Source organism: Castanea sativa, chromosome 9 (genome assembly GCF_040712315.1).
Source record: "Castanea sativa cultivar Marrone di Chiusa Pesio chromosome 9, ASM4071231v1".
In the NCBI taxonomy this organism is placed as follows: domain Eukaryota; kingdom Viridiplantae; phylum Streptophyta; class Magnoliopsida; order Fagales; family Fagaceae; genus Castanea; species Castanea sativa.
Genome location: NC_134021.1, coordinates 41,025,544 through 41,049,398, shown reverse-complemented (window position 1 = coordinate 41,049,398; position 23,855 = coordinate 41,025,544). Strand labels below are relative to the sequence as shown.

General features: G+C 31.3%; 1 protein-coding gene across 2 annotated transcripts; it reads left to right on the top strand.

The window, feature by feature from the left end:
- Positions 1–13,781: 13,781 nt before the first annotated feature.
- On the top strand, positions 13,782–22,710 carry LOC142610901 (uncharacterized). Of its 2 annotated transcripts, none has more exons than XM_075782882.1 (13): positions 13,782–14,002; positions 14,113–14,181; positions 15,353–15,426; positions 15,723–15,820; positions 16,040–16,091; positions 17,820–17,912; positions 18,418–18,528; positions 18,845–19,193; positions 19,552–20,003; positions 20,150–20,259; positions 21,471–21,529; positions 21,624–21,811; positions 22,403–22,710. In XM_075782882.1, the coding sequence occupies exons 2-13, from the start codon at positions 14,124–14,126 to the stop codon at positions 22,589–22,591; spliced, it is 1,833 nt and encodes a 610-aa protein (XP_075638997.1). In that variant the 5' UTR covers positions 13,782–14,002; positions 14,113–14,123; the 3' UTR covers positions 22,592–22,710. The 2 variants fall into 2 exon arrangements, with proteins under 2 accessions (XP_075638997.1, XP_075638998.1); XM_075782883.1 differs by having other exon boundaries at positions 14,109–14,181.
- The last annotated feature ends 1,145 nt before the right edge of the window (positions 22,711–23,855 follow it).

Genomic DNA, 23,855 nt, shown 5'->3' with positions numbered 1-23,855 from the left:
CCTCTATTAAAAACAGAGGTAAATTTGTATTTTTGTTACCCTTTTATATCTCTCTCATCTCAAAACATAAAAAACTAAAAAATCAATGGAAAAGAAGATCTAAAAGCTAGGTTTTATCAAAATTAAAACCTAACTTTTGCATCTTTTTTTCATGTATCAACTTTTAAATCTTCTATTTTAACACATTAAAAATTGAAATTATGCTTATTTATGGTGATGTTTTCTGGTTCCCAAAGTACAAATCCTTATTTGCTGCTACCCTTGGTTTTGGCAATTAATTGTTCACTTTGTAAGGATCTTCTTATTTTTATATTTTTGTTTAGATTCATGAAGCTTAGTTTATCACATCACTGTCCTAAATGCCCTCTTCATTCTTTGTTTGTATTTCCAGCACTGTCTTCATTTTTATGCTTGCATTGGTTGGTGCATTTTATCCATACAACCGAGGAGCTTTGTTTACTGCACTGGTAGTTATATATGCACTCATGTCTGGGATTGCAGGATACACATTATCCTCTTTCTATTGTTAGCTTGAAGGAAAGAACTGGGTTAGTCTAGATGAATTCTTTTTGTGAATTTAGCTTAGGCCGTGGTGCTTCTTAGAGTAAGACCTAGTGAACTTAATTGATTTTTTTTTTTTTCCATTCTTTGGTTTAGGTGAGGAAACACATAATTTCAATTTTTAATGTGTTAAAATAGAAGATCTAAAAGTTGATTCATAAAAAGACGTAAAAGGTAAGTTTTAATTTTTACAAAACCTAATTTTTAGATCTTCTTTTCCCTTAATTTTTAGTTTTTATGTTTTGAGAGGAGAAAGACATAAAATGGTAATAAAAATACAAATTTACCCATGTTTTTAACAGAGGTGGGTAACAGAAGATAACCGGAGTTAACCTTAGGTAGGTAAAGTGCCAATTTCTAAACCACACGTAGATAAAGTGTTTTTCGGGCAAATCACAGGTAGGCAAAGTGTAATTTTTCAGTGTAATTAAATTAAGATATTTATCAATTTAGAAATTATAGAAGAATAAAAATTATATGTATTTTTTAAAATTTAAAAATCTAAAAAAAAAATTGTAATATGATGTAGCCACTTGGCAATAACTACGGTTTTTAAGCCCAACTTTTATTATATAGTATATGATTTGAGAATCGATGGTAATCCATATTATTGTTTTTTTTTATGGTAATCGATGACTGAAATCTTTTATAAATCTGAAAGCACTGAAAGTGACTATTTTTGTTGCGTGTGATTTGATTAACAGTTTATTTATTGTTGCAACATAAAGAAAAAAAAAAGTGTGTGATTTGATTAGCAGCTTATTTATTTTTGCAACATAAATTTTTTTTCCTAATTGGGCCACCCATAAGATCAAAAAATAAGTTAATATAAAAATAGAAAATTTTCCGCTGCCAGGAGTTGAACCTGGATTCTTTAATCCATAAGAATTGCCAATGTGCTACAGCGGATTTTAAGTTCAGTAGTGCATCGGTTTTTATTTTATGTAATGAATTCAAACAAGCTTAAGTACAAATAAATAAATTTCACTTCATACCTTATATTTTAAGTTGTTAAAAATTAAACACTTAAGTTTTTTTAATAAGGATATATTTATGAAATAAATCGGTCCAAAATATGCATATTACATAAATTGGAAGAATTTATATCATAGTCAAGGATCATTGGCCACTAGAAGGTATTTTATGAGATATCTCTCTCACAACATATGGGACTCACAAATGTGTGAGAGACATGTTTTATAAAACTGTCTCATAAAATAATTTTTTCCTTAACTGTGCATAATCTTATTATTAGACTTTTCGTAATATTGCAGTAAAATTACAATCACTTTCATCAATTCAAGCCAAAAAATTTCAAAAAACTCATATAGAGTTTTCAATCACATTCAAATTTACAAAATGATCCAAACTTAGATTAAAATTCCCACATAAACTAGATGCCAAATGTCACATATAATTAAGATGTGAGGGATTTTTTCAAATATGAATTCAAAAATCAAACTAATGGAATTTCCAAATCTGAACTTTACAACTAATTGATGAGTTGTACACATTATATTTAGTTCATGAATTAGTTTAGTTCGTAATGAACTTAAAATGATGTTTTTTTTTTTCAGTCTCCCAAAACTTAAAATGATTATTTTAATTTTTAACAAATTTAAAGTGATTTATTTTAGTCAAATAGAATGATGTATCAGTTTTAGTTGACCTAAAATTTGTTCATGGACTAAGCTCTAGCAACTAATAGTATATTGAAGCAAAAAAAAAAAAAAAAAAAAACCCAAAACTAAGATTAAAAAAAAAAGGGCATGCAAACATGCCCTTTATGTTTTTAATCTATTTGGTATTCACTAAAATTAGACATGGTAATACGGGTCAGAATTTTTTGACCCGACCCGACTCGAAAAATACCCGACCTGAACCAGATTTTCTTGACTCGAAGCAAAAACAGGTTGACCTGTGATCCGATCCAATTTTTTTTTTTCAGGTCAACCCAACCCGACTCGAATAACCCATGACCCAACCTGTTAAAAAAAAATCGCTAAAAAAATATTTAAATTGCGTCTTGAAACTAGGTGCATAAAGCACCTAAGTACCAAAACTAGTAATCAAATGATTCAGATATAATCATATAAAATTATAAACAAATAAAAAATTGAAAAAAAAAAAGAAAAAGAAACAATTGTCATGACATGAGAGCATAGAGATTCATCATTCATGACAACATTGACAAAACAATTCACAACACCCCGACAGGTCCAACACGTTACACAAGGATATGTCTGTCACAACCTTGCTAGTTGTAGCAAGGTTGCTAGTTGTAGTCCTTCAATAGTCAATGCTTGCTAGTTGTAGTCCATTTTCGGATTTTCCAAAGCTAAAGAGGCAAAGACACAAAATGACAAAATGCACACAAACCTGAAAGTTCCTCAGTTCACTATTCAGCTCTACTCTTTTAGGCTTTCTCAGTTTTCTCTTGTGCCTTTGGCCTGCCCTTCTTGTGTGGTATTATTTTTCATTGCAATTTTTTTAATGATTAGGAATTTGATCATTATGAAAGTGGTCATGGTACCAAAATAAAAAAATCTCAGTTGGACTTGTATTTAGAAGAGACTAGACTTAAACAAAAGGAAAATTCAAAGTTGGAAGTTCTCTCTTGGTGGAAAGAGTATTACAATCGGTTTCCAGAGCTCTCTTTAATGGCACGGGATCTCATGAGCATTCCAATAACCACTGTTGCTTCTGAATCAAGTTTTAGCACTGGGAAAAAGGTTCTTACTCCGTATCGATCCCATCTTTTACCTGAGAATGTGGAAACTACGTTGTGTACTAAAAGTTGGCTATATGGATTTGAAGGTAATTTAATTTTTTTCCAGTCAGAATTATACAATTTTAATTCTTTATTGATTTTCTTTCATGGTATATTAAGTTATATGAAAATATTGTATTGTAGATGCAGATGCTGACAAAGTTGGCCAACTTGAGCTACAATTTGCAAGTATGAATATTTGCAGTGCTGAATCTACTACTAATATTGAGTAGATAGAGATTGAGGTGTAATTCTTATAAAATATTTACTTATTCTTCTTTACTTAATATGTTATGTTTATTTTTAAATCTTTTTTTGTTTAATTTATCTTTCTAAGTAATATAACTTTACTATTATTTTAAATGCAACAGGAACATGTGCACTTAAGAAGACCGATAACTTGCTACTTTGCTAGCTTACTTGTTTTGTTTGTTTTGAGATCTATCTTTTTTTGAAGATGTAAACTTGTAATTATATGTATCTTGACAGTGAACTATTAACATTGAAGACTTTTTTCCATCATGAATTTATGATTATAAATAATTTTTGTCATGCTCAAAACTATCAGAATTGAAAGGATATTAACAAGTGGCATTAAGTGCAATTTATTTGCTTAATTGATTTTATTCATTCTCTCTAAATAGGTTGTCATTGATTTGTTTTTGTAATTGAAAAAAAAAAATTTGTTTGAAAAATACGGGTCAACCTGACCCAACACCCGATTGACCAATTTAAAAATGACCCGTTTTGAACCGCAAACCCAATTGACGCGACCCGAACCGGCCCGCCTGTTTTGCCATGCCTCTCTACATTACCCTCATTCCCGCCCATTTAAATTTTAAAGTACACATTCCCAATTTTTTTTTAATTTAAAAAAAGTGCCAAGAAAGACGGTCTTCTTCATCTTCCTCTCCATTCCAATTCCAATTTCACAACCTAACAGAATCCCTAACCTAGAAATTGAATCCTCTTATTAAAGTTATTATACCCCCAATTGCTAATTAATTGTTGCTATTGGTTCATGATCTCTACAATATGCATTTCAGTTTGATATCAGAAAATATTAAAGCTTTAAAAAAAATTAAAATTAAAATTAAAAAAAAATTAAAATTAAAATTAATATTTATTCCTTAAATATAGAAAGTATAAGTATCAACCAATTGAATTACAAAGTTCTTGACAAATTAAATATCAAACAACCATCAATGATTTCATGTTTGTGAATAGAAAGATGAAGAGGGAAAAAAAAATGGAGAATGGTACTACTTGAATCTGTGGGTTGTTACTCACTTGTGATTGGTTGAAACCTTCCTTTTGGGCTTGTGATTGGTTTAAATGCCAAAATATTAAAAACCTCACATCACAAATCTACTTAAATTTTTTATAAAATCTTTTGCCCGATGCAATCAGAACATTCATTAAAAAGAAAATCTAGTAAATTCTGAGAAATAATTTGTGACAATTTACTTTCATCTTATAAGGCAAAGACAACAATTTTAATCCTTAGTTTATTTATTTATTTGAGAATCGATTGTAATCCTTTTTTTTTGGTGGTAGGAACTGTAATTCTTAGTTGATACTTGATAGTATTCAAGGCATAACGAAAGAAAAATGATCTTTTATAATTTTTTTTGACTGAAATCTTTTATAAATCTGAAAGCACTTAAAGTGACTATTTTCGGTATGTCTGATTTGATTAGCAGTTTTTTTTTTTTTTATGGGGATTGGCAGTTTATTTATTTTTGCAACATAATTTTTTTTCCTAATTAGGCCACCCACAAGATCGAAAAAATAAAATAAAATGTGTGTGATTTGATTAGCAGTTTATTTATTTTTGCAACATAATTTTTTTTTCCTAATTGGCCCACCCACATGATCGAAAAAAAACAAAAAAACAAAATTTACTAATTGGGCCATCCACAAGATCGAAAATTAAAATTAGTAATTCTACAAGTACAAATTATTTTACAACATTTTTACAAAATGTTGATGTTCCCAACTTCATATTAGTTTTCATCTAGGCTCATCATTAATTTTTTTTTTTTTAACTATATTATTTTTTCATTTACCAATAAGCATTCACCATATCAGTAGTTTGTAAAATAATTTATATCTCTAGCATTATTTAAAAAAATGTGTGTGATTTGATTAGTAGTTTATTTATTTTTTCAATATAAATTGTTTTTCCTAATTGGCTCATCCACAAGATTGAAGATCGAAAAAAATAAATAAAAACAAAATTTCCTAATTGGGCCACCCACAAGATCGAAAAAAAAATGTGTGACTTGATTAGCAGTTTATTTATTTTCGCAATATAAATTGTTTTTCCTAATTGGCCCACCCACAAGATCCAAAAAATAAATAAATAAATAAAAATTTTCCTAATCGGGCCACCCACAAGATCGGAAAAAAATAAATATAATGTGTGATTTCATTAGCAGTTTATTTATTTTTGCAATATAATTTTTTTTCCTAATTGGCCCACCCACAAGATTGAAGATCGAAAAAATTAAATAAAAACAAAATTTCCTAATTGGGCATCCCACAAGATCGAAAAAAAAAATGTGTGATTTGATTAGCAGTTTATTTATTTTGCAATATAAATTGTTTTTCCTAATTGGCCCACACACAAGACCAAAAAATAAATAAATAAATAAAAATTTTCCTAATTGGGCCTCCCACAAGATCGGAAATAAATAAATATAATGTGTGATTTTATTAGCAGTTTATTTTTTTTTTGCAATATAAATGTTTTTTCCTAATTGGCGCACCCACAAGATCGAATAAATAAATAAAAATTTTCCTAATTGATCGGAAATTAATAAATATAAAAAGAAAAAAAATTAAAAAAATTCCTAATTGGGCCACCCACAAGATCGGGAAAATTTTTGTGTTGAAAGGTTTCTTAAACCATAAGAATTGCCAATGTGCTATAGCGGATTTGGTGTTCTATACTGCGTCGGTTTTCATTTTATTTAATGGATCGAAACAAGCTTAAATACAATAGATAAGTTTCACTTTATACATTATATTTTAAGTTGTTAACAAATTAAAAACCTTAAAGGTTTTAAATAAGGATATATTTATAAATTTATAAAATAAATCTGTCCAAAATATGCATTTTACATAAATTGGGAGAATTTATATCACAGTCAAAGATCATTGACCACGAGAAGGTATTTTATGAAATGGTTTATAAGATATCTCTTTCACAATATGTGAACTCACAAATATTATTAGAGACATGTCTTATAAAATTGTATCATAAAATAATTATCCCTTTACCCTGCATAATTATATTATTAGACTTTTTGTAATATTGTAGTAAAATTGCAATCACCTTCATTAGTTCAAGCATAATAATTTCACAAAACTCATATAGAATTTTCAATCACATTCAAATTTACAAAATGACCCAAACATAGATTAAAATTCCCACATAAACTAGATGCCATATGTCACATATAATTAAGATGTGAGGTTATTTTTCAAATATGAATTCAAAAATCAAACTAACGCTCTGTTTGTTTCAGCATCAACATTTTCTAAAAAATGGTTCATTTTCAAAGAGTATTTTCTAGAAAACTAAATCATTTTCCAGTATTTGGTAACGACCTTGAAAATGAGCTTGAGAATGTTTTCTGGTGTTTGGTATGCAAATTTTTTTTTTCTTGTGTAATTTAAAACATGCGTATTATGTAAACTAACTAATGTAATCAATATTAAAATAAAAAAAAAACCAAGAATGAATTTGGTTTTCATACTAAAATTTTGACAATAGATACAATAAAAATTAGTTGTCAAATTTTCATGATCTCTACCATGAATCTTGCTCATATATATGGATAGGAACGTCCACACACACACACATACACATATATCAACCATTTGTCTATATACATAAAATTGACAGGGGAATACATCTTTAATAAGTACAAACTAATAATAACTTTTCATTGTCTACTCTTTTTGCTGGTACACTAATTGTCTACTATAGTTAACCAGAAGTCTTTAATATTACTCAAAATTATGTATTTATATAATGTATCTACATAATATATCATCACTACATAATATCTGCATAATGTATCTATCAACAAAAAAGATTATCCTATATAAAAGCAATTTAGAGCCATATAAGCACTATGTTTAAAATTTTCGTCTTTTACTTCATTAATTCTTCTTTTTTATTTATTATTTATTTTTTTAGCACTTTTATGTGCAAAAAAAACTTATACATGGAATCCATCAAATCAAAAGTTTCTTAGAGAAAAAAATAAAATCAAGCTTGAAATTCAAAGTAAAGAATTGGGATTTTGGTAAAGAGGGATGAATAATTACCGCTGCAAATATGTTCTCTTTTCCAAGTTGGTAGAGAGGAATGAAATAATAACTGAGCAATGAGGGAAAAAAAAATCTACTCAAAGAACTGTGTTATAAAGGGGAATAGAAATATGGAGAGAGAGTGTGAGGGGGAGAGAGATCTATGGAAGAGGAGAGATCAGAGTGAGTGACAATAAGGGTGTGAGGAAAGAAAAAGAAAAGGGAAAAGAGAAAGAGTGAGAGTGAGAGAGTGTACGGTGAGAGAGAGATTGTTTTCCAAAAAAAATTTTTGGAAAACAAGCTATAAAAAACAAGCCTTATTTTTATTAGGATTTTCCATTGACTAAAAATAGTTTTCCGTTGACCAGTTTTTTTTTGTGCTACCAAACACTGGAAAATGTGGAAAACTATCTTTACAGAAAGTTTTCCAGCAAAAAAAACAGAGCGTAATGGAATTTCCAATCCTAAACAACTAATTAATGAGTTGTACACATCATATTTAAAAATGTTAAAAATACATTTGTAGTCTCTAAACTTCAGTTCATGAATTAGTTTAGTTTGTAACAAATTGAAAATGATATATATATATATATATATATTTCAATGGCTAAAAGCTTAAAATGATTATTTTAATTTTTAGTTGACCTAAAATTTGTTCATGGACTAAGCTCTAGCAACTAATAGTATATTGAAAAAAAAAAAAAACTAAGATAAAAAAAGGCGTTTTTTAATAAATAACTAAAAAATCCAAACAATATTATTAGTTACCCAACGTTTCATACAAATTTGGTTTTTAACAAATCGAGTCCATTGGACTCAATTTTGGGCTTATAAATCGAGTACTTTGTACTTGATTTCCCTATCGTAGCACCGACTGAGTTGGACAAGGAGTCCACGTAGGCACAAAAATCGAGTTCATTGAACTCGGTTTTGGGTCAGGAAAATCGATTTTCCAATTTCCAAGTCTACCACGTTTCACACTAAGGTCACGTGCGCACGTGAAATCACTTTAAATGAAATTGAGTTCAATAGACTCGATTTTGGGTCCCCACCGCTTTTCGGGCACGTGGACATAACTCGAGTAAACTAGACTCGATTTATTTGCTTTTAAAAATCGAGTCTACTGAACTCGATTTTTGTGAATGGTCCCCAACCCATCCACGTGTCGTGTGGGTCCCAACTGTGACCTTTTTCCCCCTTTTACCCGACTCACAGATATGTGCTCTCTCATTCTCATATCCTCTTCAGCTGACCCTCAAGTTCTCACATTCCTCAAGCCTCACACAATTTGTCACCTCAAGCTCACACTCACATTCCTCAAGTCTCACACAATTTGTCACATTAACAACAATCTCTCATAGGTAATACAATATTAAAAATATTTTTTATTAGTTAATATTATGATTATTTGCTAGGTTTTTTTTTTAAGAAACAATTCAAACATATTAGGTAATTTTTTTTTGTTTGTTAGTGGAAATATTGTGATTAATTTATTTGTTAGTATATTGTGATTAGTTTATTTGCTAGTATATTGTGATTAATTGCTAGATTTTTTTTATAAATTAATATTATGATTAATTATTGGGAATATTTGTTTTTTTTTTTGTTAGTGTAAAATATTGTGATTAAATTATTTGCTAAGTTTTTTTAAAAATATATATTGTGATTAATTATTGGGAATATTTGTTTATTTTTTGTTAGTGTAAATATTGTGATTAAATTATTTGCTAAGTTTTTTTAAAAAATTTTAATATTGTGATTAAATTATTGGGAATAATTAGTATTGGGGGAATATTTAGTACCAAATATTGTGATTAATTATGTTATTACAACATATTGGAAATATTTTTTTTTTTGTTAGTGTAAATATTGTGATTAATAATATGCTAGGTTTTAAAAAAAAAATTAATATCGGGAATATTTAGTACTAAATATTGTGATCAATTGTTAGGAATATTTAGTACTTTTAGGTTTTTGTCATTGGTATGAAATGGATTATGAGTTTGATACCTAAGACACCCATTTGTAGTCTTTTTAGCATAAATTATTTCAAGATATAGTTGTTTAAGATTTTTAACAAAGATTTCAATGGGTAACTAGTTGATATAATATTTTTGTTCATCATATCTTATTTGAATGGGTTTTGAAAGTCATGCCTCTAGAATGATTTGGATGTGAGTATATGCAAATTTGGTTGAGGTTAGTATTGTTGGCATGTCATACGCAAAGTTTTGTAATTGATGTTGATTGGGAGTTATAAATTTGTCACTAACACAATTGCAATTGATAATTTATAGGTTGATAATGATCTATATAAATATATACTATGGTGAATCCCTTAGCAATGCCAACCCTTATGACGGATTTCCATTTCAAGGTCCAGGTATCCAGTGCTGTTATATGATGATACGCCGTAAGTTAAAGACCTTGAGTGATTTGAAGATAAAAATTATGGAAGAGCTGGAACTGAATCCTGCTTTGCATGACATACATATTACTTTCCGTTCTCCACATGAAGTCCTCAATCAATGCATTAATTACAGATATATGGCGATAACAAAAGACAAACATGTGAAGTTCATGTTTCACAAGATGCGTCAATGGGAACAAGTAGCAAATTTTGAGTTGTACGTCACTTTGGAGCCACGTGCGGAAGTCGGTGCAGAGGATATTGTACAAATAACTACATCTCTATAGTTTGCAATCCTAGATGATCAATGCACCACGTTGGGAGGCTATACACCCCCTTTTTAAGAGACACCAAGAACAGTTGAGAGCGAACCTGGCAATAGATATGAAGATCAATTTTGTACACATCGAGGTGAATCCTCTACACTTCCAGTAGTTGAAGATGAAGACGAACACTGTGTTGGGGAAGATCTTGACGATAGAGATGAGTACGAAGAGAGGATTGAGTAAGGTGACTTTGATAGGGGTGTTGATGACCATGAAATTACTCTCAATCCTAATGTTGATAATATGGATGAATGCGATGAGGATGATGTAGACGCTACTGTTAGAGTTTAGCATGTTACAAATGTGACCCCCATTTGAAGTTTTATGTGAGGACACTGCGAATTACTCACAATGAAGCTAACATACATGCTAGCTGTCCTTCCATACAAAATTAAAGCTCTATATGGAATCAAAGATTTTCCCAATTCCAAGCAAAAAAATATGTACCGCTTGCACCAATCCTTTGCCTCTATCACACGTTTCTTTAGTGCTACAATTTGAATAGGAAATGCTAGAGCCTAGAAGAAAAGAAAGGAGCCCGGTATAATTGTGGAGCCACATCAGGCATTATTAAGTAATCAATAAAGAATGTAAAGAATAAAAGGACTGGCAACCATTTCGAAACAACAAGGTAAGACCATTTGGTTGGGAAAAGGTTAAGATAGTGAATTAAAGTATTAGAAAAGGAGTCATCAAATTAATTGAACTAAGAATGACAAAAGTCAATGTACTTTGATTAGCTAGATTAATTTATCCCATATTATGTACAAACTTTTATAAAATGTGGATAATGTACCATATTATGTGAGTAATTAATTTTTTTTCTTTAATTTATTTTGGAAAAGTAGGTCAGCTGCCATGATGAAAGTGTATTTAATAATAGATGAATCCAAATTCTTGACATTCTGGCAAATAAAAATTTCCTCTTTTTTTGTTTTCTGCTGGAAACAAAATTAAACATGATGTAAAATCTAATGCGGGCACTGCAAATATCAGTTGTCATAGGTAATGGAATAACACTATAATACTATACTAATTTTCTAGCTTTTTTTTAGTCTTGTTAAATTGTGTAAGAGGGCATGTGAAAAATAATATTCTGCTTTGTTTGTTTAGAAAATGTCCTAAATTTTAGCACGTGCTGGAGAGAGAGTGAGAGATTGTATGGAGCCCTACATTGACATCAGGGTTTCCAAAAAGAAAAAATTTAAACAAAAAGTCTAACTTCTAAACTATGATTTTAAGCCTTGGATTTACAATATACTAGAGTGGTGGATTATATATATTCTTTAATACAACTTTGGCATTGTTGCACTAAAAAAGAACACTGAACTATATCAGCGCTTCAATAACACCGCTGTAGGTCTCTAAACCGCTGGCATAGGTCCAGTTGGGCTATTGATCCAATGCTAAGATTACTTTAAGAACTTGAACCCCACTACTAGTCTACAAGGCAAACTTCCTTCACTCAGACCTTTCAAAATATAATTAAATCCTATATGGAATCCCTCTCTCAAAAGCTTAGTAGGGTATATATTTTTGGATAAAGGGGGGCTAAGACTTAGGAGGGCCTACATAGATATAAACATCGTATTTTCAAACTGATTTCAAACTTTATAGCATTTGAATGCACAGATCATTATAAAGAAAAATTAGTGAGGCCTGTCATATAAGCATAAAGTTTTTACATAGTCATGAACTTTGGTATATATGCTAAAAGAAAAGGAAATCATTCAAGCTTAACTTTCATCTCAACACTTTAGTGACTTTACTGTGGTCCTTCAAATCAGTACTACTAGTTTCGTATCTATATAGAAGTGAAAATATACCTTGAATTATACAATCCTCTTTTTCATACATCAGATACAACTTCACAGGAATAAGCAAGGAAGATTCTTTGTGTTCCTCCCATAATGAAAAAGACAAACTCAAAATTATAATGTATCCTTTTTTGTTTTTCCTCTCTACTTTCCCAATGCCAGAAAATTCCATGGCCGACCATTCACACTACTTCTTCTCCCTTATAGGACAAAAACTTTACATTATCATTCCCAGAAATATAGGACAAAGGGACAAATAACATGTGATTGATGATCCTCTTGTCACCTCACACTAAATATAGGACAAAGGGACAAACTACCCACTAAGTTTTTTTCTCACTAAAGAATGTTAAAGGCTGAATTTTTCTCCAAAACCCATTTCCTAAAGTGTCTAGTAAACATGAATATAGCCATTAATTCATCTTTAGATTCAATAACTAAATATTCATATCATGGGATCAGAAAAAAGTTTAAACCTTTAATCAAAGATCTAAGATTGGTAAACGATAGTATTAAGATGCGATCAGTAGCAAAGGCAGATGTGAGAATTAAGAGACAAATGCAAGCAAAGTGTTAGAGAGAGAGAGAGAGACATACCTTGAGAAACAGTGTTTGGTGGTGATGAATGGAAAGCAGAATTGCGATATGTGTTTGAAAGCTTATTTGAACCTTTTCTTGACCAACTGGAGACATTAAAGGTAATTACCCAGGGAACTTGTAATGACAAAATTTAAAAGGAAGCTATATGTACAGAACCCTTTAAACAAAAAAAAAAAAAAGCAAGGAACTTAGATAGAATCAATTACCTGAGAGTGAAAGAGAGACGGTGAATGACCTAACAAGGCTCGAAAAGATGCTGGGCTCGTAGAGATGGTGGGTTAGAGAGATGGTCAGAGTCCGACGACGACAGGACGAGCCACCGATGAGGTCGAGCTGCTGATGAGTTGAGAGGAGAATGACAGAGAGAGGGAGAGTCTCGTGCTTGAGTGGCTTTAAGCGTCTGGGTGTTTGAGAGTGAGAGACTGTGAGAGAGAGAGTGAGTGTTTGAATTTTTGTGATTTTGAGATGAGTGTGATCTGTGGTTTTGAGAGTGAGAGCGAGAGACTGAGTGTGCGAGGTGTTTGAGAGTGTTTTGGTGAGAGTGATCTGGGAGTTTAAGTGTTTTGGACACGTGGACGGCTGAACACAAATCGAGTCTATTAGACTCAAGTTCTTAAAACGACTCTAATACACTCGAGTTTTAAATCTATGTGGACATTTTGTCCAGCTCAGCTGGTGCCGCGATGGAGAAATCGAGTACAATATGCTCTATTTGTAAGCCCAAAATCAAGTCCACCGGACTCGATTTGTTAGAAACCAAATTTGTTTGAAACATTGGCCAACTAATAATATTGTTTAGATTTTATAGTTATTTAAAAATTTTGATCTAAAAAAAAGTATACAAAAATGCCCTTTATGTTTTTAATCTATTTCGTATTTACTATACTACCCTGATTCCCGCCCATTTAAATTTTAAAGTACACATTTCCAAATATTAAAAAAAAAAAGAAAAAAAAAGAAAAAAAAGCGCCAAGAAAGACTGTCTTCTTCGTCTTCCTCTCCATTCCAATCCCAATTTCACAACCTAACAAAATCCCTAACCCTAGAAATCGAATCCTCTTATTAAAGTTATTGTACCCCCAATTGCTAATTGATTTTTATTCAAAATCCCATTCCATATCTCTCACCTGCAAATCCGACCCAAGCAAGCAGCATTCAAATCCCTATCAGCAAACCGCCATTATCAAAATCTCAGGTACCTATTTAACCCTTTTTTCCATTCAAGTTTTGGTTTTTACAGCATTTTTTGGTTTCTTAGGGTTAGTAATGGGTTTTTGTGATTTGGGTTTTTGTTGTTTGAGACAGTGGTGGAAGAGATGAATGGAAAGAATAGTAATGAAATTGAAATTGGGAATTCAAATTGCCAAGAGAAAGGTAAACATTTTTCTTTTCTTTTTTCTTCTGACTATTCTGAAGAGAAAAGCAGTTAATATTTTGATGTAAGAAATCTAAAACAATGGAAGGACTTTTTCTAGTCTATGGCCTACACCTTAGTTTTGATGGACAACATAGACATTTTTTTTTTTGGAAGGCTTGATTAGGGAATCCATTAATTTTAACGTTGGTTATTTATTTATACTCTTTCCATCAAGAAGTATCATTGACAGTTAATTGTCAAGTGACTGTTCACCAAAATACTGTCTTTTCGCCAAATGATGTTTTAAGTGACTATACACAAATGGACTCCTAATAGGATGAGTCTTTATTACATAATGGAGATAATCTTACATTTTTTTGATGCTTGAGGATTTTGTTATTTTTCATTTTTGGTTGTTTAAGTCAGTGGTAGAAGAGATGGATGGAAAGAATAGTATACTTATCAAAAAATGAAAAGAAAGAAATGAATGAAACTAGGGATTTAAAATGTCAAGAGAAAGGTAAATCTCTTTGTAATGTTTTGAAGAGGAAGGTAGTTAGAAATTCTTGCTTGTGGGGAAGAAGGGGCGGAGGGGAAACTTTAATATTGATAAATTGATCAAGATAAACTTTAAATACATATAAATTCTTAATTTTGTAATGTTAGAGTAAGTCAAAACTTTAAAATTAAAGATTAAGGAGAACTTATCATTGTTTGTTAATTAGTATGCAAAATTTATCTAGTTTGCTCTAAACATATACAATAAAATTCAAGAAAAAAAAATAATTTATGAATCTCTTTCTATGATAAATCAAAATATAATATATGATTCTTGTGCACATAAAGAACACCAAAAAAATAAAAATAAAAATAAATGACAAAAGAAAAAGTTAAATAAAAATGACATTGTTTTTTTTAAGAAACTTTCTTTTTCTTTGGCATTACCTAGCCAGTCGTTTTTTTAGGGGCCACTGATTCAGTTGGCTATTTTTTTTTTCCTGGAGTGTTACTGGATAAGCTCAATTTTTATCAAACATAAAAAAATTTGAAAAAAAATCATTTGTACTAAACAAAATATCAAAATTTTGGGGCCTCTCCATTGCATAATGTGGCTCTAACACTATTAATATTTGATTGATGCTTGAGGATTTTGATGGGTATTAAATTAGTTTCTTTTCATTTATTTAGAGGAAGGGGAGAAAGTTTCTTTCATGCTCCTTAATCCTAAGGATTCTGATAGCTGTACTAAATCTTATCTTCAGGTATGTCTCTCCATTACATGTGCATATGAGAATATTATTAGATTATCCCAAAGTACAGCTGACAGGGTACTCCATACCAATAAATACAAACCATTTAATACAAAAATATAATATAAGCTTAAAAAAGCCATGTAAAAAAGTTAAGTTTTACGTGGCTTGTTTTTATTGATATGGAGTACCATGTGATATGCTTCGGGAGTACCTAGTAATTACTTTGCACATACATATCCGCTTTTGTTTGATATTGTAATGTTTTAAGTAATAGTGTCTATGCCTTTTATGGATCCATATTGCAGGAAGTACTCAACATGTACAGGAAGGAGCTTCCCACGATGAATTATGCTGCCAATACTGGAAAGCAATCCAAGTTCCTTGAAAGATGTGTAACAAATGGGTATAAACTGCCCCCCATTGCTAGCTCTTATGGCGTGAACTATGACTATGCTCACTGAATGTCAATTAGTACATAATTATGTTTTCTTTCTGCAATCTGTAACATGTAGGTGTAGCTGTACAGTTGATTAATATCTGCACGCTGCTGATGGTGATATTAAGTTAAAAAGTATTAGTAGGTTTTCAATCATCAATTTTTCTTCTTTTCTTTTCTCTGCAGGAAATATTGTACATTGCTTTTGAAATCCAACTCTTTGGGAGATTTTGGAGAGGTAGGCTTACCGAGTGGTTTTGTTATGAGATTGTATGTGTGTTTTTTAAGGTTAACTTGAAGGCATCTAATATAATATAATACGTAAAAGTGGAAGTTGAGAGGATGTTAAATCCAAAAACCGTAAAGCGGCTCACTTGTGCCAAAAGGCCTAGCTAAATTTGCAGAATTTTTTGATGCATTTGGATAGCAGGATGTCAGCATGTGGATTTGAATTTAGGTGATTAAAATCCAAATACTTTGTTTGGATAGTTTAAAAAGGTGAAGGATTTGGATTTGGCCAAATTCATCAAGGATTTTAAACCTTGAAATCCTTGGATTTGAAAATTGAAATAACATCTAACCACATGGAATTTTAAATCAAGTCTATTGATTTAAAATCCAATCCAAATTTAAGTATCCAAACGCAACCTTTAAGTATTTCGATCCTAGAAAATATAAGTTGTCCAATGGAGTTGTCATATTTCTAAGCTGAATAATCTATATACTGAATAAAAAACTGTGCAAAATGAAAAATGAGGAAGTGATCATGTTGAGTATGGCACACTGATTCAATCATTTAATTGTAAAGTGTTGGATATTTGATGTGGTTCGTAAAATAGAGTTTCAAGTTTCTTTATGGATCACAAACTACCATATATATGAATGGATTTGACTGAATATGAGCTAATCTTTTTCTATTGCAAACATTAGAATTGAATTTCATGCACTTAGCATATTTGATATTCTATACTGGTAATTTTGAACTGTACATGTTAGTTTGATATATATTCATTCTGTTTTAGCTTAAAAGAATTGGTTGAAAGGGAAAAAATGAGTTTAGTGATTTTAAATTTTTTTTAAAAGAATTCAATAACATATATATGGATATTTAGTATTAAGCCATGAATATGTGCATAGAGAACGCAGAACCTGAGTTATATTTTGTCGCATGTACTATTAGACATATATTATGTAGTAGGTGTTATTGGGCATTATAGTATTTTTATAAAGTATAATTAAGCATGATAAATATATCTGAGTGAAATAGAATAACAATGTCACGGAAAATAATGCGTAATGAGTGTTACAGAAGCGTAGCAATTGAATTTCTTATTATGGTATATCCTGTGATAGCACAAATTATCATTTCGTTTTGGATAATGTCTAAGTAAAAGGGTGTTTAATTTAGAGCCTCGTGAATGGGTAAATAGGAGTAATATCGCACTCATTAACTTCAACATGATATTGTATTATGCAGAACTACATATATAGTTGTACCCCCCACCCCCCTCCCTCCTCCCTCTCTCTTTTTACCATTAAGTGTGACTGTCCGTGTGTTATTATTGAATGAGGAAATGCTTGCTATTGTTCCTAGTCAATCATTCCTTGATATTGTGTTCTATGGATGAGAATTAAATTAATGCACAAAAAGAACATAGCTTATTTGAAGCTACTAAGGGCACAATCATCTGAATTGGAGGGCTAGCCTCATGGTCCTTGTGTATTTTCCTATAAATATTTCTTTCCCAAGCAAGTATGACATTTGCGTTTTTAGTTAATAGTATAATGCATATCTGTTGAGATATGTAGCCAGTGCGCCCCCCCCTTTTTTTTCCCCTTTTTGGGAGATAGGTAGATAGTGAGAGAGGGGGAGGTGGAATTCGAATTACAAACATGGGGCACCACAAAAGATGCCATTATTCTATATTCACTTGGTTTTTGATTCCCTTTTATTGTGATTATACAGGTTATAGCTGCAATTACTTATCAAATAGTCCCTGCTGATACTCAACATGCTGAGATCCCTCTTGCTGCTGTTAGTTTAATTTACCAACACAAGGTCCTTTTTTTCATTTGCTTTTCCCATTCCATGCAATTTTGTGGTCTGTCTTGGTTCAAGGTGTTGTAAGATGTAGGTTCCTGTCACTGTAAGGAATGTACATGTATTTAAAAGAAATAATATCCAATTTCTGGTTTAAAGATTGAATTTCATACTTGGTTTGCTTTATATAATGGAGAAATTTGAGCAAATACCTTTATCAGGATTCAGAACTGCTAAAGCAGACTAATTAGGTCATATTGCAGAAGAGAGATTTTGGAAGCTTTCAATACCAAAAGTTCATAGTACATGATTATTATTGTTTTCAGGGCACCTTCAATTCAGAATGCCTTTTATTGTGGTAAAAAAAAAAAAAAACTTTGTAACAATGCTTACACTGCAAACAATTTGATGTTTTGCAAATCTTTTTTTATCCCAATACTGTTATATGCATATATCCATCCCTCCTTTTGATTTTTTTCCCCTTAAATCTAATCGACATCAATGACATGTCAATAATTTTCAGGGTTTGGGTTGCTTATTGTATGTGGAATTGAGAAGGAGACTGCACAATGTTGGTATTCGCACAATATTCTGTTGGGGAGACAAGGAATCTGAAGGATTTTGGTTTAAACAGGTAATTAGGGACAGAAACTTGGCAGGATATTGGAGCAATAAAATTCGTACACTCATAGGCACATGTGCCTGTTGGTTTTATGATGATTATTATATATTTATTTTCTCAGCCTTTACACTACAAATATAGCCTTTTTCATGAAAATCGACACAGTTGTCTCTGCAAGAGTTTAAATTTCTCTCTTGTTCTTAGTTATGCTTCATTAAGAAGACAGTTTGTTAAAATAAGTTGTATATGTGACTCTTGGTACTTTCATAGAAATTATTTTATATTCTATTTCTAAATTTGATTTTTGTTAAATTAATTACAAATGCAGGGTTTTGTTTCAATAGCAGAGGTTGACAATAAGGGTAGAGCTCGTAGGCTGCCTATTAAAGCTGAAATACGGAAAGCATTATGCTTTCCTGGTGGTTCAACCCTCATGGTTTCTCATCTTAACAAGGACCTTGCAGATAATTCTGCAGGTTCTCTAAGATTGTGTATACCATTAAAGCCTCATGAGATGTCTTCGTCATCTGCTGTTATTGGATTTCAACAACTTGGAATTTCTAGCGATGGTTGTCGTTCTCCAATTAAACCATACCCAATGATCTCTGGGGCTAAGAACGTTCCACCTGAAGTGTTGGTGAATGATGGCCTCTCACAAAAAGATGACAAGTTAGATGGTACGTAGAATTTAGTTTATTCCATCTCTTTGAAAAATTTTAGTGGTTTCATAGTTTATGCCATTTTTGCATCATATGCACACTTTTATAGGGGTTCCTTCAATTGGATGGGAACCTCTATAAAATTACCAAAAATAATCATGATGATCACGTTCCTTAAAACCTTAAAATTGATCCTTTTGACTTCTCTACTGCCCATATAGACCAACTTAAAATGCTACAATTTGGAAGTGCAACTAATCGGTCAGCAAATCTTCTTTTATTGTCGCAATGCAGTGTGCAACCTTGATTGTTTTTGACAGGTTCTTGGAGTTGTGCTTCAGTGCTTGGTTCTAATGATCCCCAGTCCCTTTTGCAGGAGCAGATGGTAACAAGATGGCCATTGGTGAAGAATTGTATGAGATTGGAGCTGAAGCTAATGCAAAACATTGTTCTTGTTCTACAAAGGGTGCAAAGAGGAGGGTTTGGGAGGCCTCTTTATCTTCATTGAAGTCAAAGAAAATAAAAGGAAGCCATTCAATTTACTGCCAATTAGATTCTTGTCCTAAAGCTTTAGAAAGTGATGGAAATGATCTTTCTTGCTTTCATGGATATTCCTTGGACACTTTGAGAAACAAATCTTTGTTGGGAGTTACTCCAACAGCTTCTGTAACACAAAGTAGGTGCTTGGAAAAAAGTGCTGAAGAACATAAATCTGTTAATATAGTTCCAGAAGGTCCAGCCAGTAAGGAACTTCTGTCAAAGGGAGAATGCTTTAGAATAATGTTGATGAATATTGCTGATGATGCTAAGAAAACTTGTCTTACCAAGGTAAAAAATCCAGCGTATTTATCTTGTTTGGATAAAACCCATTTAAGTATCATGGGGCATTCTTGTTTTATTTTATTAAAAGAAAAGGCTCCATTTCTCTTGAGGTGTCATGCAATTTTATAGAGCATTAATTTTTTTTGATATAGGTAATTGAAGACCTTGGTGGTGCTGTTATCTCTAATGGAAGTTTATGCACGCATGTTGTCACAGGAAAATTGAGAAAAACACTGAATTTCTGCACTGCTCTATGTTCAGGGTTAGTCTTATCAGTTACTATCATAAAACTATGCCTCTTGGACTTTTATTTGTCAACTACAATACATATATTTCTCATAGGATTTGCAGTGTGTAATTACCTTGGACATTTTTCAAGCCTCCTCCATATTTTTACTAGATTTTTTTTTTGTCTCGAGTATGTTGGAGTTCTTGAAATCTGAATGTGAACTTATTGGGCTTCTATTTTTTCTTGGTTATCTTTCAAACTTGGAATTATATCTGATTCTCATTTCCTTCATACAGTTTATATTGGAAATCTCATTAAAAAGTTAAATTTTATGATATTGCTGTATCTATTTCCAATTGTGTTTTCTTTTTGACCTTATTATTTTTAGTTATTTTTTGAATTTTATACTGATGTGCTTTCTGATTTGATAGTATACATTCAAGTTTTTGAATTGGTTTTTAGTTATGCTTATATAATTCATATTAGGGAGATTGTACCTTGTGAGGGAATATTAACAGTTATCTTTTTTAAGAAGGATTTGTTTGATGTCCTTGAACTCGAAAGAAGATAATGTCCCTTAATGACTATTATTTATTTTTCATTTTCTCTAACATAGTAAATTACCAGCATATTGCCTACAAATTTTGATTCTTTGAATGTACGAAACTTATGAATTTTATTTTGGTTAGGGGTTTGGTCTTTGTAAGTGTTTAAACTAAGCACTATTCTATTATTATGCGGGTTATTCTTTTAAAAATATTGATTATATCATCTAGAATCCAATTTTATTGCCAATGAACTATAGCTCAATTGGCACATCCTCCTCCGATAATAATGGGATGGAGGGTGAGGTATTGGGTTTAAGAATCATTGAATGCATGTGTAACTTATCAATAAAAAAAAAAAAATAGCCATTTTTAATTTTGAAAGACGAGATTACTTGGAAGAAAGATGATAAAAAATGGGATAAGTTTTTATAATTGTCTATAACTTGGAAGAAGTTCCTATGCAGTCAGCAATGCTATCATTGGGAATGGTTTGTCACTGTAGTTTTCATTTTAGCTCATTATTTTTGGTTTCTATTGTTCTTATAAAATATGATTTTCATCTTCTGATATTTAATTTACTATGTGGCTTCTTTTTTCATCTTTCATGCTTTGTCACAGTTTCATATGTTCACATGTATACACTTTTTTTGATTATATATAATGATTTATGATCTTGAGGCATTGGTCATAATGCAGAGCTTGGATACTCTCACCTAATTGGTTGAAAGAAAGCTTCCGTGAGGGAAAATTTGTGGGTGAGTTAGGAGGTCTAATAAGTTTTTTTACTATCAAATAATTATTCAAACATTGTTAACATATATTTTTGGTTTCTCCACCGTAACTTACCAGATGAATCGCCCTACATATTAAATGATGATGAATATGCGTTGAAGTACAGAGCTGAGCTAAAATGTGCAGTTCTAAGAGCAAAATCCAGCCCCCAAGCTTTGCTCAAAGGGTATTATGTTTGCATAGCTGCTCATGTTCAACCCCCTGCTAAGACCCTATCAGCCATTGTTAGGTCTGCTGGTGGAGAGGTAAGTTCGAAGAAGCTTACTGACTCCTGATTGTACACACGTCTGATTGTAATTGAAGCTTTATTTTATGGAAGATAAGTATAATCACATCTTGTAGATAATTTTATTTTTTCTTTAGTTGGGTCCATCATAAACAAGCTAGTGTTGGGGTTCTTCATTGGCGGCTGAAACATCTCTCATGATTTTTACTACCACATTTTTAGTATTGTGATGTTCTTCAAAATCAAGTAAATTGTAGAACTTTTTTTAACTTCAAACTTTGTTCATTTTTTGTGAGAAATTGTGACTTTTGTTTATACTGTCTCCCCTAAATTTATTTGCTGTCACAATTTTTTGCTAATGGCCGATTTTATAGAAGCTTTTGTAATTAAACATTTAGATGGACTACTGTTTTCACTTTTGGGTTTTTCCTAAAGTACCTGTTCTTCATTGAGCCTCTTACGAAGTGAATGTCACTCATTACTGTGCAGAAAAAACACAATTGAAATTCAAAATTTTCAACTTGAAGAAAGCAGTGTCATTTTGTAGGTAAACCTAGGGGAGTGTGCTTACTGATACATGTCATTTTTTATTCGTGATTAAAAATTTCAGATCATTCATGGACTGGAGAAGGTGAATGAATCAAGCAAAACAATCTTTGTGGCATGTGAAGAAGACATGGAAGTAGCACTTTTGGCTGTAAAGAAAGGGATATGGACTTTCAGTAGTGATTGGTTAATGAACTGTGTCATGAGACAAGAGCTTGACTTGGAGGCCCCCCAATTTGCAGAGTCCCTGTAAGGAGACTAACACAATGTGTATATCAAGTTCAATTAAATTTACAATTCTCTTTCTCTATGTATTGAATTCTTGATGAGGTAACTATAAAAAGGAGAGAAAATCAGGAGATCTGTTAATTATTCAAAATCTTATTTATTGTCTCGTGAATAGAGAAAAAAAGTAAAGTCATTTTATTGCAAAGCTCTTTGGATGACATAAGGCCCTTTTTCTTTGTAATGGAAGCGAAGGTGGATTGTTGCTAGTAGATAAAAATGTGTTATAAGCAAATCTGTAAATTGCATCAAGAAACTTGGCATGCATGGAATTGCTTTGTAGCAAATATTGCTTTAACAATAACATTTTTCTGGGTAATGAAATTATTTGGAGTTAGTGGCAAGGTTGATGTTATATGGCCATCATTTGTTATTGAGTGCTTGATTTAATGTTTTCAAAAAGACTAAGAATTAAGTCTCAGTTTTAGGTATTTCCATTGATTTTTTCCACACGAGACAATATAAATGATGTAAATCATATATCCTCTTTTGAAAAACGTGGTGGATAATGTAAATTTATAAAAAATTTAAATATTATTGATTTAAACTCAACAAAAACATTCGATGCCTAGTTATTTGCATCCTATAATTATATATATCGTTTTCTAGTCGGCCTTCCCCTTACGCAAAATCCTAACTCTATCACTGCTAACGGAAAACCTCACTTAGCCTCCATGGGATTATTGCACTCATGATGTGTGGACTTCATTGAGTTTGGGAATCAAGCTTTTCAAGATGCCTATCAATCATCTCTCATAAACATAGTAGCTGTGGGAGATGGTTGATTTGAAAATATGGACTACAACTTTACTATTACTACTATTGGGACTAGAATTATGTGAAAAATGACACAATTTATTCACGATCACACATTACATAAGAATTTTGCTTGTTAAGTAAATTGTATTTCTTCACACAAGGTAAGTATGTTATTCTCATTTTCTCTCTTTAATCATTCTTAGTATCTATTTGGTTAACTTTTGTAGGGCACGCTATTTCAAAAACTGAGACAAATTTTGGTAAGGTTTTGATAAATTATAACTAAGGAAAAAAATATATATAAAAAGATGTCCAAAAACTTGTTGCGTCTTAAATAATGCTCTTAAGTACAGGATTGTCACCAAGTAATAACTTAGTGAATTTCAGGTCGAATTCACATGGATAAGGGAAATTATTAGTAAACCACAAGAGGATAAAACTAAAACAATTCAAATTATTGTTCAGTGCATGAT